Raw genomic sequence first — 15,002 nt, 5'->3', positions numbered from 1 at the left:
ACTCAAGACATAACTACTTGCAAATCAGCGTCATTCAAACAGCACCAAGTCCATAAGAAAATAAATATTTACAGGGGATTTTCACTCATACTCATTTTCCCAAGACTCAGCAATGTCTTGGTTCATAAGTTACTTCTGTATTACTCTTTAAATTCTTAAGCAATGTGGGTGAGAGCTTGTTCAATACCTGATATTTGTCTCATGATTGCAAAAAAGTGAATCTGGATTTTGTGTAATTTAACAGCTGTAAGCTGCACCTGCCATTGCTGGAAATGCTTGTTTTATTTCGTTAAATAGTGATGTTGATATGTGTTTTATGTTAGGTGGTCTTAAATGTCATGGTGTCATCGAAATTGATCTGTCTCGATGTGCTTGAAGATGATTTTCAAATATCTGGGAGATAAATTCCATGTGAAGTAGATAAATTTCCTTTTTTTCTCTTTGTTTTTTTTTTTTTTAAGAACCTCCCAATTCTCTTGATCTTAATGATTCCCACCCCAGAAGGATAAAGCTCACTGCCCCAAACATCAATCTCTCTTTGGACCAGAGTGAAGGGTCTATACTTTCTGATGATAATTTGGATACACCAGATGAAATTGACATCAATGTAGATGACCTTGACACTCCTGATGAAGCAGACTCTTTTGAATACACTGGGCAAGGTAATATTTGAGATTGGAAATGTAGAGTTCATCCTTTTTCTTTTTTTACTGCTTACATGATCAGTCTCATGTCCCTCAGGTTATCAGTATGGTTAAAGCATTTGAGAGTTAATGCTGGGCTTCTAGGTATTTTTGCTGCCTGGTATTTTTTAACCTTTCTTCTGTCTGTGTGAAGTATTATACTTCTAGTTTTTCAGAGTGCAGAAAGAAATAGTACAGCTGATCTCAGCCTTATGTTAGGAAGAGATGTCTGCTTTTCATTCCCATGTATGATCAGAAAGCTGAGATGTGGAAGCTTGTGGGCATGGTGTGACAAAGGTGATGGAACAACAGAATTTCTTATTCCTCTAATTTAAATATTGTTTCTCAACAGGGCTAGTTGTGTAATATAGACACAACCTGAAGTGTGCAATGGATACTTCACTATTCCTTTCCATATTAATGATTTTCTGTCATAGAAGTAGGATGTAAAAATGTTTTACACTGCTTTACTCACTTTACTTACACTCATAATGTACAAAATAGGGTGTTAACACTCATTTCTTGCTAGTACCTTATAAAACATATAAGGACTCTAATCACTGATGTAAATCAATACAGATCATAAGTTCTTTGAGGTAAAAATGAGTGTGATCATTTTGTAACATACAGAAGAAAGAAACTTTTGAGAGTACAATTTAAATTCAATTTTCTCATGTATTTATGTTCTCTAATGCTAGTGAGGTGTTAGTGGTTTAGCTAGGTAGGCCTAAATTTAGGGTTTAGATTTCAGACTAGGCCTGAGGCTATCAGCTCACTTGAGCTGGGCTGGGCCAGCTGACAGCTGACTACTATGGTCAGTGGTATTCCATACCATATTCCAACATCATCTTGAAGTGTAGGAGCTGGTGTAGGAGTGGCTTGGTCAGTTCCTTCAAGTCGTGGTCCCAGGAGGACACACTGTGCCATTCCAGGAGAGATGGGAGGCCCAGGCCCAGCACTGACTTACCACAATGTTATCTTAGGGAAGTGAAATATTTTTTCTTAAGTCTTTCTCTCTGCTTGGGTCCCTCCCTCAGGGGAATTGAGTTCTCCAGAGTTACTTGTAGTTAGAATGGTGGGATTTGTGTTCAATGGGGAGCGGGGAGTTATTTTTTTGTTATTTCTAGTTCTTGTAAGTGTGCATTATATTGTAGTTTTCTCTTAATTTTCTCTTTTCTGTATAAATACATATAGTTAGTTTAAGTTTAAATCTTAGAGCCTCCAGTTTTTTTCCTTCCTCCCCTTTCTCGGTGGGGTGGAGGGAGGCTTCGACTCTGTATTGGGCAGCTGGCACTTTGTCAGCTCAACCCAAGACACGAGGTCACTTGAGCGCACAAGAACAGTTGCATCATTTTAAGTGATATTGCCAAAGAGACATTACTGTGTGCTCAATCATGCATGAGCATCTCTAACGTCACTTCTCATTAGAAGGCCGATTTCCTTATGGGGAGATGCAGAGTGTAGTGATGAGTTGCTTGATGGTTAGCAGATTTTACAGCAAAGGTTAAAACTAACACATACACACACACAAACACACACACACACCTGGGCTCACATACTTAGACTGTTGTGACTATCATGTGAGAGAAAAAAATTCTACATCTGCAGAACAGAATTTGCCTTTAAGGCCACAGGTAATTAAATTCAACTCCAGTGATTTTGGTGGCAGTTGTATTTATGGTAAGCATTTCTTCTTCTTCTTTTCTTTTTTTTTGTTTTGTTTTGCTGCTTTCTAAATGTCATTATTTGTTCAGTTCTTAAAGCTGGACACATTTCCCTGTACTCGTGTGAAAAGCTCAAGGTCCCTTGGGTTTTGGTGACATGTTTACAGTTGTGTAGTTTGGTTTTAGACACACGTAGTAACAACAAGGTCTTCCATTTAGATGACCCATGAACAGAGAGTAGAAAAGGAAAAAAAACTCAATAGTTTATCAAAATAAGCCAGCAATAAAAGAAGTTGGCTGTGTATGTGAATGTGATAGCTAAGATTATAGTCATAAGAACTAGTACAGATTTAATTGCATGGTAAATAGCCTTTGTTATCTTTGTACTTTTGTACTCTACTGTTTACTAATATGAGCTCATATGTTACCAGCACTAACAGTCTCCCATAGTTCAGTGTTTCTAACTGGTGCCAAACCCAGGAAAGTAAATACTGAGAAGACATATCTGCTGAGACCATAGAGAGCAGTGATTTTTAGCTTGTCATGGTGAGACTGTTGAAGGTCCCTTTAAACTAAAGGCAACTGAGAAAAGCAAGACTGTTATCATAATTCAGGGGTCCACCTCGTCACTGAAAAACTGATGGGTCTGTATTACAAGTAATGCTAAAACCCATTTTTCTGGGAAAAAGTTAAGAAGCTGTAGCTCTCTGGTAATTCCTGTCTGGACAGGAAGTATTGCTGTGTTCACTTTTACTTATTTATTTTTGGTTTGGGGTTTTGTTTGTTTATTTGTTTGTGTTGTTTAGTTTTAGCATAGTTCTTACACCTGCAACACAAAGATTTTAAAAGGCCTATGGTGCAGTAGTTCTAGTGAGCAGCAGCTCAGTTTTGCCAACTGGATGTAAAAGTGCAAAAATCCTGTGGCAGTATTCTGCATAGTGATAATAGCTGTTATTCTTTTTATGCTCATAATGATGAAAAGTCTTAAAAAATGGAAGCTTCTCATTTACTGACTCTCAGATGACCACATTCTGCTCTTATTTATAGCAGTACTATAGAAATTCAGTTACTTTCTGTCATTTATTTAAATGTATGTAACTGTGCTAGGCTGAGCTGGCAAAATGCCACCTGCCCAACACAGAGAGAGAGAAACTTCCCACAACCCTGAGGAAAAAAACCTAGAACTAACACTTACACTGGCAAGGTTTTTATATTTTGCATAGAAGAGAGAAAATTAAAAACCGAATATGATGTAACAAATATACAAACAAATATTGAAAAAAACCAATAACCACCGCTGAGTCGCCCACCCAAATAATACAGATTCCAAACACCCAGACCACAATAACACCCCAACAGACTCCCCCAGAGGACACCTGGCAAGAGAGCAGAAAACCAATGACAAAAAAATGTGTACTTCTGAACCAAATATCTGTGAGTGGTGGTAGGTCCTAACGCTACCGGCGCAGTGATAACATGTTCTCTCAGTGTCAGGGGACTGACTGAGGCCCCTCCTACACCTGTTTTTATATTTGTTGTGATGTCAGATGACACAAAATTTGTCTTTGGTTGCTACTTGTCCCTTCTAATCTACGTCAGACTCTCTGAGCCTGGTAAACTGAGGCCTAGCTAAAACTAAAGCCAAAACTACCACAGTAACAGCAACAATATTTAGTGCTTTAATGGGAAGAGGTAATATATACAACTTTGATTTTTAGAAGAGCAGACTGCTACTAAGGATGCATCCCAGGAGGAATCTGAGTCAATTCCAGAGTACACTGCTGAAGAGGAGCGAGAGGATAACAGGTTATGGAGAACAGTGGTTATTGGAGAACAAGAACAGAGAATTGATATGAAAGTCATTGAACCATATAAAAAGGTCATTTCACATGGAGGTATGATAAGCACTTTTTAAACTGATGTAAAAAATTCATATTTTATTGATCATGAGTTATTTCTATTCTAGTTCTGTTATTCTACTGGCAGGGTGAGAGAGAATTTATATTTCAGCCTTGACTGAAATCAACCTGGCTTTCAATTCAATGTGGCAATGACTAGTAAGTACTTTAAACTCAAAGCTCTTTCAGGAGCAACGAAATGACATACATGTGTCATGAATGATCTGGTCATTGTAGGCTAAAACTGTCTTGAGCAAGGGGAAAAGCTTTTGACCTATGGCAAAAGAAAATTTTTAGAATTTTATTCTGTGGATTTTAACAAAACCTCTTGCATGAGGAAGTATAGTGCTCTGTGCTTTGCTGAATGATGTATGTGGGTGCACAGATCTAAACAAGTGGAGTAGCAAAAGGAAAAAGATACAGTTTTCCCTCAGGCTTTCATTCATCTGGCTAAGCTCCTTATGCCAGTTTTGTGCCATTTATGGTTGTTGGCAGCATTTCACTGGGAACTGGTTTATGTGGGTTTTTTTCCACATAATTTCTTAATGATTATCAAATAACATACTGAAGAAAACATTTAAAGACCTCATGTACCTGCTGTACTGTTTCATTTGCTCATCTGCTCCCCAGCCTCCTCAGACAATCACAGAATATGCTGAGGTGTAAAATTTGTAGTTCAGTGTTGAATACACTTCTGCATAAATTAATACAATTGGATAAATATTACTATATATATTAAAAGAAGAAAATCAAATGAAACTTTCTAAGTGCCTTTTCTTTGGTATCTCAGGTTTAGATTATGTTTGAATTTTATATATTTGGGGGACATTCTTTGCTCTCTCTTGAGTAAGGTATTAAGTAAGGCTGTGTTGTTCCTGTAAAAACTGAGTCAGGCAACTCTGAGAGATAAGATTTGTGAGTTTATATGAGGATGCTTTTGAAACAGTATTGTTGATCTATAGCATCACTTAAAGGTCAACCATTTTTTCCAGTATATTTTCAGTGCTGAATCTCTTATCTGGTAAAAGTGACACAAATAAATTATCATATTACCTGAGGATATGGTCCTCAAATTTGCACATTTATATTACAAGCAGCCAAATGCTAGTCTACAGGCATTCATGGTGGCCATTGCAGAAGCCTTAATCAGAAGTTATAAAGATACTCAAACCACCAAGCATTTTTCCACTACAACACCACCATCAAAGATTTATGAATGTGATGACAGCTCAGACACAGTTTAGCAAACAGACACAGATGGCATAATTTAGGAAAAAAACACAAAATATTTTGGAGTCTTGCTAACGGTGTTTATATATTTCTGTATGCTGTAAACTAGTCAATACACATTTGTGGTGAAAACTATTTCCTACTAGATGCTGATGTATGTTTTTATGTCAGAATTTGTGAAAAATAAATACCAGTCCATTTTAACCAGTGAATAACTACTGCTGGCAGACATCTCTGATGCCAATTATGAAGTGCATAATAATGCAGTTACCGATGAGAGTCTAGGTAATTCAGCTCAACTCTCAGTGTGAAATAATTTGAATTCAAATTTTATGTGTCCAAATTTTACATGTCTGATAACTTGTTTTAATAGATCACTCAAATCTAAAATAAAGAGCATTAAGTTTCCTTTACTTTCAAAAAGGTGCTGCTCAGTAGCATTAGCCATTAGGCAAACAGTGTGAGATGTAACGAGTTTCAGCCTGCCACTGCCTAAACTGGAAATTTTGCCTGATATCTAGCCAAATCAAAGTGAGTTAAGGACTGGATTAAATTCTGTGTTTATGAAGTGGCAAACTGATGATGTGGGAACCAAAATCATTTTGTTCCATGGATCACGGGAAGACTTTTGACATCTCTAATAATTTCTACATTATGGCATCTAGGCCTGTTCTGTATGAAATTCTGTTTGGCAGTACGTTAGTGGAGTGTTTAGAGGACCAGGAATCTTTTCTTTAACCACAAGATTAATAATAGTTTCTGACTAAAATTAATTAGTTGGAAGTTAAGCAATCTTGATGATTTGATGATCTACTGATCATTCCTCTTTGACAAATGACAGATAACAGCAAATGTAAAATCTGTGTGCTTGCCAGCAATGGTTAAGGGGAGTAGATTTGAAAGTGCAGTGTGAGATTGTCTTCAACATACAAGGATGGGGAAATTTCTTAGAGATATTTCTCTTTGCACAGACTGAGAATTTGGGCAAATGGCATTTACTGGTTTCTAATGATGAATTGAAATGCACTTCTCTCTTGGATGAACATTCCTTCTCTTTAAGCACGTGTGAGAAGAAGTGACTTAGATTTATAAGTGGGTTTTAATTCTGTCTGTTGTTAGTTAGCATCTGCACATAATCATTTTGCTTTCTGTGAACCACAGATGGTTCTGTGTATTTTACTGGACACACCTGCCACCAAGTGCTCATGCTACCAAACTCCTGTGCCAACTGGACAGATTGCTTTATGGCAGCATGATATGAAATCTTCTCAAGTTTGTTTTTTTTAAACTTATGGAAGGAAGGAAGTGTTCTCCCTATTTGAAACCTGCAAAATACTGCTTTATTCCTGTTGTTGTTTAACCCCATCTGGCAACCAAGCTCCACACCACCACTCACTTCCGCATGGTGAATCAGAAGGGTAAGAGTGAATGGGTTGAGATAAGGGCAGTGTAATAGGTAAAGGAAAAGCTGTGCACACCAGCAAAGCAAAACAAGGAATTCATTCACTGCTTCCTATGGGCAGGCAGATATTCAGCCATCGCCAGGAAAGCAGGGCTCTAGTATGAGTTGGGAAGGCAAGCACCATCACTCCTAACTTCCCCCCTTCCTTCTTTTCCCTCTGGCTCTTTATGCTGAGCATAATGCCATATGGTATAGAATATCCCTGGGATCAGGTGGGGTCACCCGTCCTGACAGTGTCCCTTCTGAACTTCTTGTGCACGTCCTAGCCTGCTCCTTGAAGGGGAGAGTACTAAAAGAAATAGAAGTAGAAAAGGCCTTGGCACTGTCTGAGCACTACACAGCAGTAACAAAAACATTTCTGTATTATCAGCACTGTTTTCAGTGCAAATCAAAAGCATAGCCCTGACTAGCCATTGGAAAGGAAATTAACTCAATTTCAGTCAAACCCAGCACAATTCCATAATAATCTAGCTGAATTATAATTTGTGCTAAAAAGAAGACTGGAGTTCCATGACCATTTTAGTTAGATGAGAATACTGCTCTCTGTTTCTGAAAAAGCACTGTAAAAGTCTTAAAATCTCCTTTTTGAAGGGTTAAGTGGCAGTATTACCCTGTAATTTTTGTCAGTAACATGTTCCTCTCTCTGAGGGAAATAAAAATTTCCTTCACAAATGTGATTATCTCTCCCTCGTGGTCAGTTTCTTCTAGACACCTTTGAATGGCTTTTGAGTCATTCTCTCAGTATATCCAGCTTCTGTCTCTCTCATTATTAGTGCTATCTACCTACAATCATTTCTATAGCATCTTTATAAATTGCTCCTGCTTGCATGTATCCTTCAAGCAAAACTTAAAACTCAAATGCAGAAGTATTTTTTTATTTATTAATAGTAATACAGAAAATCCATAGCAGCTGCAAAGGACTGTGGAGAAGACTAACTAATATTAATCCATCACAAAAAAAAAATTATTTTGGGTAACAAGCAACTGTCCTGGACCTTGGAATGGTACTGCTACAGCTTGGAAGGTTTACAGCTATCATTAGGCAGTGGTGCAGCCCAGAGAATGCCAGTATTGGATGACTAAATTGTCCAAGGTAAAAAAGTAATTTATACAAAACTTGCAACAAATGCTTTAACTATTCCCCAGAAGTTCTTATGGTATAGTAGGGTGCAGTCATCATTGTAATATCCTAAAGCCATTGGAGCTGCCCAAACCAACTGAGATTGGATTGGAAGACTTTGAGAAACATCATTCAAAACATGCAAGTCAGCAAATGTAGACTATTTTCTTTAGTGCCTTATTCCTCAGTCTGAGGTGAGCATTCAGCACATAATTGCCACAGAGGTGCAATGAACCAGAAACAGAAGCCTTGAAGGCATTTTTTGCTGGTCTCTATAATATAAAGTTTACTAATAGTTATGAAAGTTTATTTTTGAGAAGTCACCTTAACTGACTGTGCTATTTCCTTATCACTTGATGATAGTTCATGCATTTTCAGTCTGCTTCAGCAATAGACAGAGTAGATCTGTTACAGGACTTTGAGAATTCTTTTTAGATTTATCCTGTTAAAAGCCTTTGACAAAGATAAAAATGCTTTTCTGTTTTTTTCCACAGGATACTATGGTGATGGTCTCAATGCTATCATTGTGTTTGCGGCATGCTTCTTGCCAGACAGCAGTAGAACTGATTACAACTATGTCATGGAAAACCTTTTCCTGTGAGTGATATGTGAGCAAAGTGACAGAGCCTTTTGAGTTAGTACTCATGATTAAACAGTGAGAGGTAACCTATCTTTACTTAAGAGGTAATTTTGGTCATTAGAAGGGGAGTCATCTGAATGACAAGGAAGATAGTAGTTTGAGATAAATTACTCAGTGAAATATTATTTTGGTATTCTTTACCTACTCCCTGTCCCAGATTAGGGCACATTTGTCAGGGCCAAATCTGATTGCAATATCTCCCTAAATGTCAAGGAATGCAGTACTTCCAACTTCTTGAGGCTATGGTCTTTTCACTGTTTCACTAGTGATTTCCAGCTATTGCTGAGAACAGTCAGAAGGGCTTAGACCACAGGGCTGTTTTTCATTATGTATTGTTTATTATATATTATCATGATGTATCACTGTATGTATTTTTAATATGTGCTGTGCCCTGTTTAGGAGTCACAGGGCCATTTTATGACACTGGTTTATAAAATACCAGATAAATGGCATTTGCTGACACAAACAGCTGTACATGTGTTTCCTGACTCCAGCTGCTTCTGATTCAGCCAAGAAGTGGCAGTGACCAGTTGGGCAGAACACAAATTTGGCCACATAAACCCAAATCTATCGCAAGAAAATTATTCCTAATGAAAATTTATTTTGGCAGCCAAAAATTTTGAAGGCAGCAATCCCCTGAAATGCTGCCAGCTACTTCCACTTACAGCTGTTAAAAAATCAATCTATCCAATGTTTTCTGTGCTAAAGCCCAGTAAGTAACTTCTAAAGCCAGCAGGAGACCTGGCCTTTGCCATTTGCAGCTTAAAAGGCACTAGAGCACAAATCCAAGTCTCCTTAAAATTCCAGTCCCTGAAGATGTGCTTGGTGACAGCCAATGCCTTTAACACTGTCTCTATGAGTGAAAACCAAGAATGAGTGCTTTAGTTCCTGGTCAGAACAACTGCTATAATTTGTCCAGTAGAGCTTCTAAGAATCCTATGCCATCTACAGTAACTGATATACATGATGCCCAGTGATTAAAAGGTAGAAAGGAATTACTGCAGTGGTTTTAACTTGGTAAGTAGAGAACAAAACTAAGAGTAACTGACTGACATGCAATAGTTGTTCTTTGTCTTCACCCAAGACCCTTATTCAGAAAGAGCTGGTGGTAAGTGAGCTTTTGCCGAGAAAGCCTTAAGAGCCTTTTCCACAGGCTTGAGACTGTTGCCAAATTCAGTTTTATAACTCAGTTTTTCTGGAGTAGTAATAGTGTTCAAGTTAGCCTTTAACATTCAGCTTATTTTAATGCTTACAGACTGTTGGCTCTCTCTAAGACAACAAGAAAAGGGAAATTTAATTAATCCTTTCTTTCAGTTGTAGGCCTATTAAGGGCATGGAAATAGAAGGCTTGCAACAGTTTAGTAAACATGCAATAACTGATATATTTAAATATTTGTTATTTTTTACTGTTGAATTATATAGGGATCAAGAGAGACCTGCAAATCTCTGAAATCACTTTCCATTTTTAATATAGCATGTGTCTGATGAATAATAATGTTTGTGCAGTATATAAGCCACCTCTAGTTTCTGATTAACAATTTTCCTCAGTTGCTCTCAAGTTTTGCAGTTATGTTCCCATCCTTTCACATTTCCAATTGTCTTGTTATCTTGACAAATCCTGTAAAATTTTTTTTGAAGTGTGCAGTTTGGGCCAAAACACTTGAGACATCTTTTAGAACAGTTCTTCTAGATAATGCAGAACCACAGAATTTTTAAGTTCAGCTGTTTAATTTGTGGCTGACTGAAACAGTCAAAAGATTAACAATTTTTTACAACAATCTCAACTTGAAAAAAATCACACTTTGAAAACAAAACCAGCATTTTACTTTCAGAGTGAGGGAATTGTTCTAGTTAATAAGAAAAATTCTGTCAATCTTTTCAAATAATAAAGAAATTGCCATTATTATCAAATAATAATAAATTGCTAGATAGGTAAATTTGCAAGGGAGCTCAGCATCCTTAAAATGGCAAATCATCTAATAAAACTTACATTGGATAAGAGCTGCTGAATGAAAGTATGTGAGATAAGTGAGATCTGGCTAAAAAACTAGCAGAGATTCCTTTTTGTCATAATAGTGCTCTTATTTCCTAATGAGAAATATTCATGATTGTTCTTATTATAACTGATTATTTTTAGGATATTCACAATTCCTTTTGCCCTTAGTAAACACAGACATTTTTCAGACTATCTTGTTTCTGTAACTGAAAGGCCTGTAGTGTGTTAGTAAGTACTTACACACTTTTGCATGGATCAGTGTCTAAATGCCTTTAAATCACTAGATGTTGTTCCCTATGGCATGTAATCAATAGGTTCAGTTAAATTAAGCTTTATGCATCAAAATGTCCATGCAATCCCTTGCTTTGCTATTTCACTGTTAGACATGAGTCTTTGCAAGTGTCAGGCAAAAGCAGGGAATGGACAACTGCAAGAAAGAGCAGTGAAATGTATGGAATGAGTAGTGATTTAGACAGCCTTTATCAAATGCATGGAACTGGTCTACTTAAATCCTGCAGCTGGTCTGCTTAAAGACTGCCTAATTTATGCCCAGGTAAAATAGCACTCTATTTGGTGAGAACTAGATTTCCTACAATACTTTTAAAGACATTGCATCCTAAGGAATTTGAGGGTCAGGTTAGACCATGAGACATTCCCACACACCTATGAAAGGGGCCATTATGCTCAGGGATAGAGCTGATTTTTGCAGTGAGTGCACTCAGGCATTCAGGTTTTTAAAGTGCGACTTGTGGTTCTTCTTTCTAGTTTTTACATAGGCATGCCTTGAAGCTGGTTAGTGAGAGCAATTTAAACATTCCTGTGATGATCAGCTTCCAAATGAGGTAGGGACTACTGAGTGGAGCATCTGAATATATAGTCCCAGACAAGAATTTACAACTGTCCTCTCCTTTGACGGGGTAATGTGCTCTTTTAGAAAAGTAGGATGAATTTGGCCCCAGGAGCTCTGTATCTTAATGCCTGTTTGGAGTATTTTGGTTACAAAATGAAGTTGTGTCATGGAGTGATCTCTCCCATCAGAACTCAGGCTGATGGACAAGCTTTATTAGACTTGAGTTGTAATGTGTTTGTAGTTGGCGGCAGTCACAGACTTGCAGCAGTAGTGTGAGGATCACAAGAATTATAACAAGTATCTTCTCGTGACACTTTTTATTTCTGCACTGAAAAAACTTCATCAAACTTGATGATTAGAATAGCGAATAAAAGTTTCTAAGCAGTTAATTTTAGAAGTCCCTAGGACTTCACATGATCCTGCAATGTTCTCCCTTGCAAAATCTCATTATTAATGTTTTTTTAGTAATCAGCAAAGGCACCAGTGAGTTTTGAAAACTCTCTAAGACACTGTATTTTTGTAAGGAAACCACATATATTTTTGAAGACAGAGGTAAGACTGTAGTTTTCTAGTTACACATCCACAGGTACAATGGTGATTAGGGCTAAATGCTTGCTTTGGTTTAAAGGAAAAGAAAAGCCTCTCTTGTAAAAAAATTGCTTAGTCTGCCTTGATTTATTCCTAGTAGACTGATTTAGTTTGGCCTTAAGCAGATAATGTTCAGTTTGTGCTACTGACATCTATACTTTTATCAGCTATGTAATCAGTACCTTGGAGCTGATGGTGGCTGAAGACTATATGATTGTCTACTTGAATGGAGCAACACCAAGAAGGAGAATGCCTGGATTGGGTTGGATGAAAAAATGTTATCAGATGATTGATCGACGGTGAGTAATATTTTCCTTTTAATCCATAGCTATTATTTTAAACACTGTCCATTTCTGTTATTCCCGTGTATATCAGTGTTCACTGTATATGATCTTTTTGTATGTTTGCGGGTTTTTCTGTTTTTTGAAGAAACCATTGCTTTTTTACTTAGATTGCGGAAGAATCTGAAATCATTTATAATTGTTCATCCATCGTGGTTTATCAGGACAATTCTGGCTGTGACACGACCTTTTATAAGGTATGTAAGGAACACCAGTGTTTTTCTATGTGCCTAAGCATATGTAAGCACCCTAAATTAACAAACATGGCTGTTAATCTTTCACTGAAGAGTGCTCATTTTATAGCTTTTGGTGGGATTTTGACAGTTCACTTTCCTAGAGTGAGTGGAGGGGGGAAAAAGTTATTCAAATGAGTATCTAGTTTCAGACAGCATAGGGATTGTTTCTAAGCCTGTTTAGGGAACTGGGAGTTTAGTTACTTAAAATTGTCTTGTTTGGAGCTCAGCTAAAAAGTATGTAGAAATGGGGACTGCATGTAATGATAATCATCTTATTTTAAAAATCCTGGCCAAAGGACAATATTAAGCTACAGTTCTAGCCTTTTAAAAAATTAGTTGCTGGTCAAACAAGAGGACTGCCCGCAACTTGAGGTTTTTGAATGCATATGATTTCTTGTTCCAAAAAATGTTTAATGCCATAAAAAATAATACTTTGTTTAGTAAAAAAGAAAAAAAAAGTTACTGTCTTTGAAGAACTCATGTGTTGTTGAAGAGGATAGGCAAGTATGAAGCTGAAATCCTGAGATGAGGGAGAGCTCACTACAGTTGTGAGAAGGAATTGCTTCAGGCAAGAGAAGAAGAATTATCTACAGAAGCAACACAGCAAATGACATACAGTGAATGATGTATGTCATGACATCTCTCAGAGAGTGTCTGTCACAGTATGCTCTGGTCTGATAATATGACATTGGGATGAGGGAACAACATGTGATTTCTCCCATCGCTGCCCAAGTGCAAAAGGCAGACTGTCATAATGGGGCTTCTTTTTTCAGATGTGGTATCTTTAAGACCAAGGAGAAAGTGACAATTCAAAATACCAGAGTAAAAGCAAGGCAATTCTTGGAATTACCAATGGTAGTTATGAGGATTTACTGAATTGCAGCTGATGTCAGAAATATTTCTGTTGCCATACTATTTTGCCCCAGAAATTAGGTAGACAGCAATTAAAAAAAAAAGTCATGTCTGTTTCAATTCATTGTTTATTCAAAGTGATCATACTGAACAACAGATTAGAGGTTTTTCTTGGCCAAACAGGAAAAAATGCTTCCTTTAAATAGTTTGGCAAAGCAAATTAGCAGTACAAAACTAAAAATAACTAGAGGCCAGTTAAAACTCTCCATTTCAGTCAAGTAGATTGAGTCTCTATGTAAGATGAAAATGAAGAACAAATGGGAGTTGGAAAAGGTGGGCAGGACACATGGCCTGTGTGACTTGTGAAAAATTTGACCCCTTACCAAGGACAAAACAATATTATGAGAAAGCTGAGTAAATAAGTCTGTGGGACATGAAAAGAGAGAGTTGAATCAGTAATAAGCAATGTTAAGGAGACAGAAACTTGATTAGTTGAAAGCCAATGGCTGTAGCTTAGTTTGCTAGCCCTGAGGAGTTCACTGAAAGGCACAGTGGGAATTTTAGAGTAAGAAATTAATTGGTCACAAGGCAAGCAGAGATTTCAATGACACAACTAAAGGCAAGCAGCATAATTGTATTTTAGCTGAGATACTGGAAAAAGCAGTAGAAATCATGAACCTGAAAGACAAAAAAAATGGCAAGGGATAGTCAAGTTACTGAGGGTGTGCTAACATCAAGTCTATTTCATTTCTACCTCAAAACTACCTCAAAAATTTGGAGAAGTCTGGGACTCGATTAACAAACAGTTGTCTGAATACACAGAATGTGCTGCAGACTGTGATTAAGATTTTGGATAAAATGCTAAGAATTACCTGTATGTTATCATACTTTGGTCAATTGTGAGTGATGCTTGCATCTTAAATGTGACCATTTGCCTGCTCCTGCATGTATGCACCTAGTGAGCTAATCTGGTAGAGGGACAAATTAAAATGAATGAGCTTAAACAACTATTCACAGCACACAGCACCTTCGTGTATTCCTGTTTCAACTGTCTCATTCACCTTACTGGGAAGATATGTATGTTAAGAGGATGGGCAGTAACCTTTTGCTCAGAGCTATTTCAGAGGCTTCATGTTGTCCTGCTATACCCGCAAATCAGCAGTAAATAGAATTTATTCTGTTTTTCATGACTTACACTTAAGATTTACAGTCAATGTGAGTTTGTCACTGTTACTAATGTTAAAAGACTATCTAAATACCACCAGAGCTAAAGTTGAAAAATTGTTTTATGAGCCAGGTGAGATATATTTTTCACAAGCTCATACATGTCAAATAACTTAGGTTAGGAAAGTGAAGAGCCTTATGTTTTTAAGGACAATTACCCTTTTTTCAGGTGATCATTTTTCAAGCACAATAAATGAATCTTGTAGCACAGCTGAAAT

General features: G+C 37.2%; 1 protein-coding gene across 5 annotated transcripts in view; it reads left to right on the top strand.

The window, feature by feature from the left end:
• The window catches only part of PRUNE2 (prune homolog 2 with BCH domain), a 137,172-nt gene that overhangs the window by 112,234 nt on the left and 9,936 nt on the right, over positions 1–15,002 (top strand). For 4 of the 5 annotated variants that reach the window (XM_071580588.1, XM_071580587.1, XM_071580586.1 and 1 more), the window contains 5 exons: positions 462–662; positions 4,066–4,242; positions 8,552–8,654; positions 12,299–12,430; positions 12,583–12,669. In XM_071580588.1, coding sequence (XP_071436689.1) covers positions 462–662; positions 4,066–4,242; positions 8,552–8,654; positions 12,299–12,430; positions 12,583–12,669 — 700 coding nt within the window. Of the gene's footprint in view, positions 1–461; positions 663–4,065; positions 4,243–8,551; positions 8,655–12,298; positions 12,431–12,582; positions 12,670–15,002 lie in introns of those variants that run through there. The other variant, XM_071580590.1, reaches the window with a different exon arrangement.

The sequence above is a fragment of the Pithys albifrons genome, chromosome Z, assembly GCF_047495875.1.
Source record: "Pithys albifrons albifrons isolate INPA30051 chromosome Z, PitAlb_v1, whole genome shotgun sequence".
Lineage (NCBI taxonomy): Eukaryota > Metazoa > Chordata > Aves > Passeriformes > Thamnophilidae > Pithys > Pithys albifrons.
Note: the sequence above shows the minus strand (reverse complement) of the source record. Positions and strands in the feature narration are given on the sequence as shown.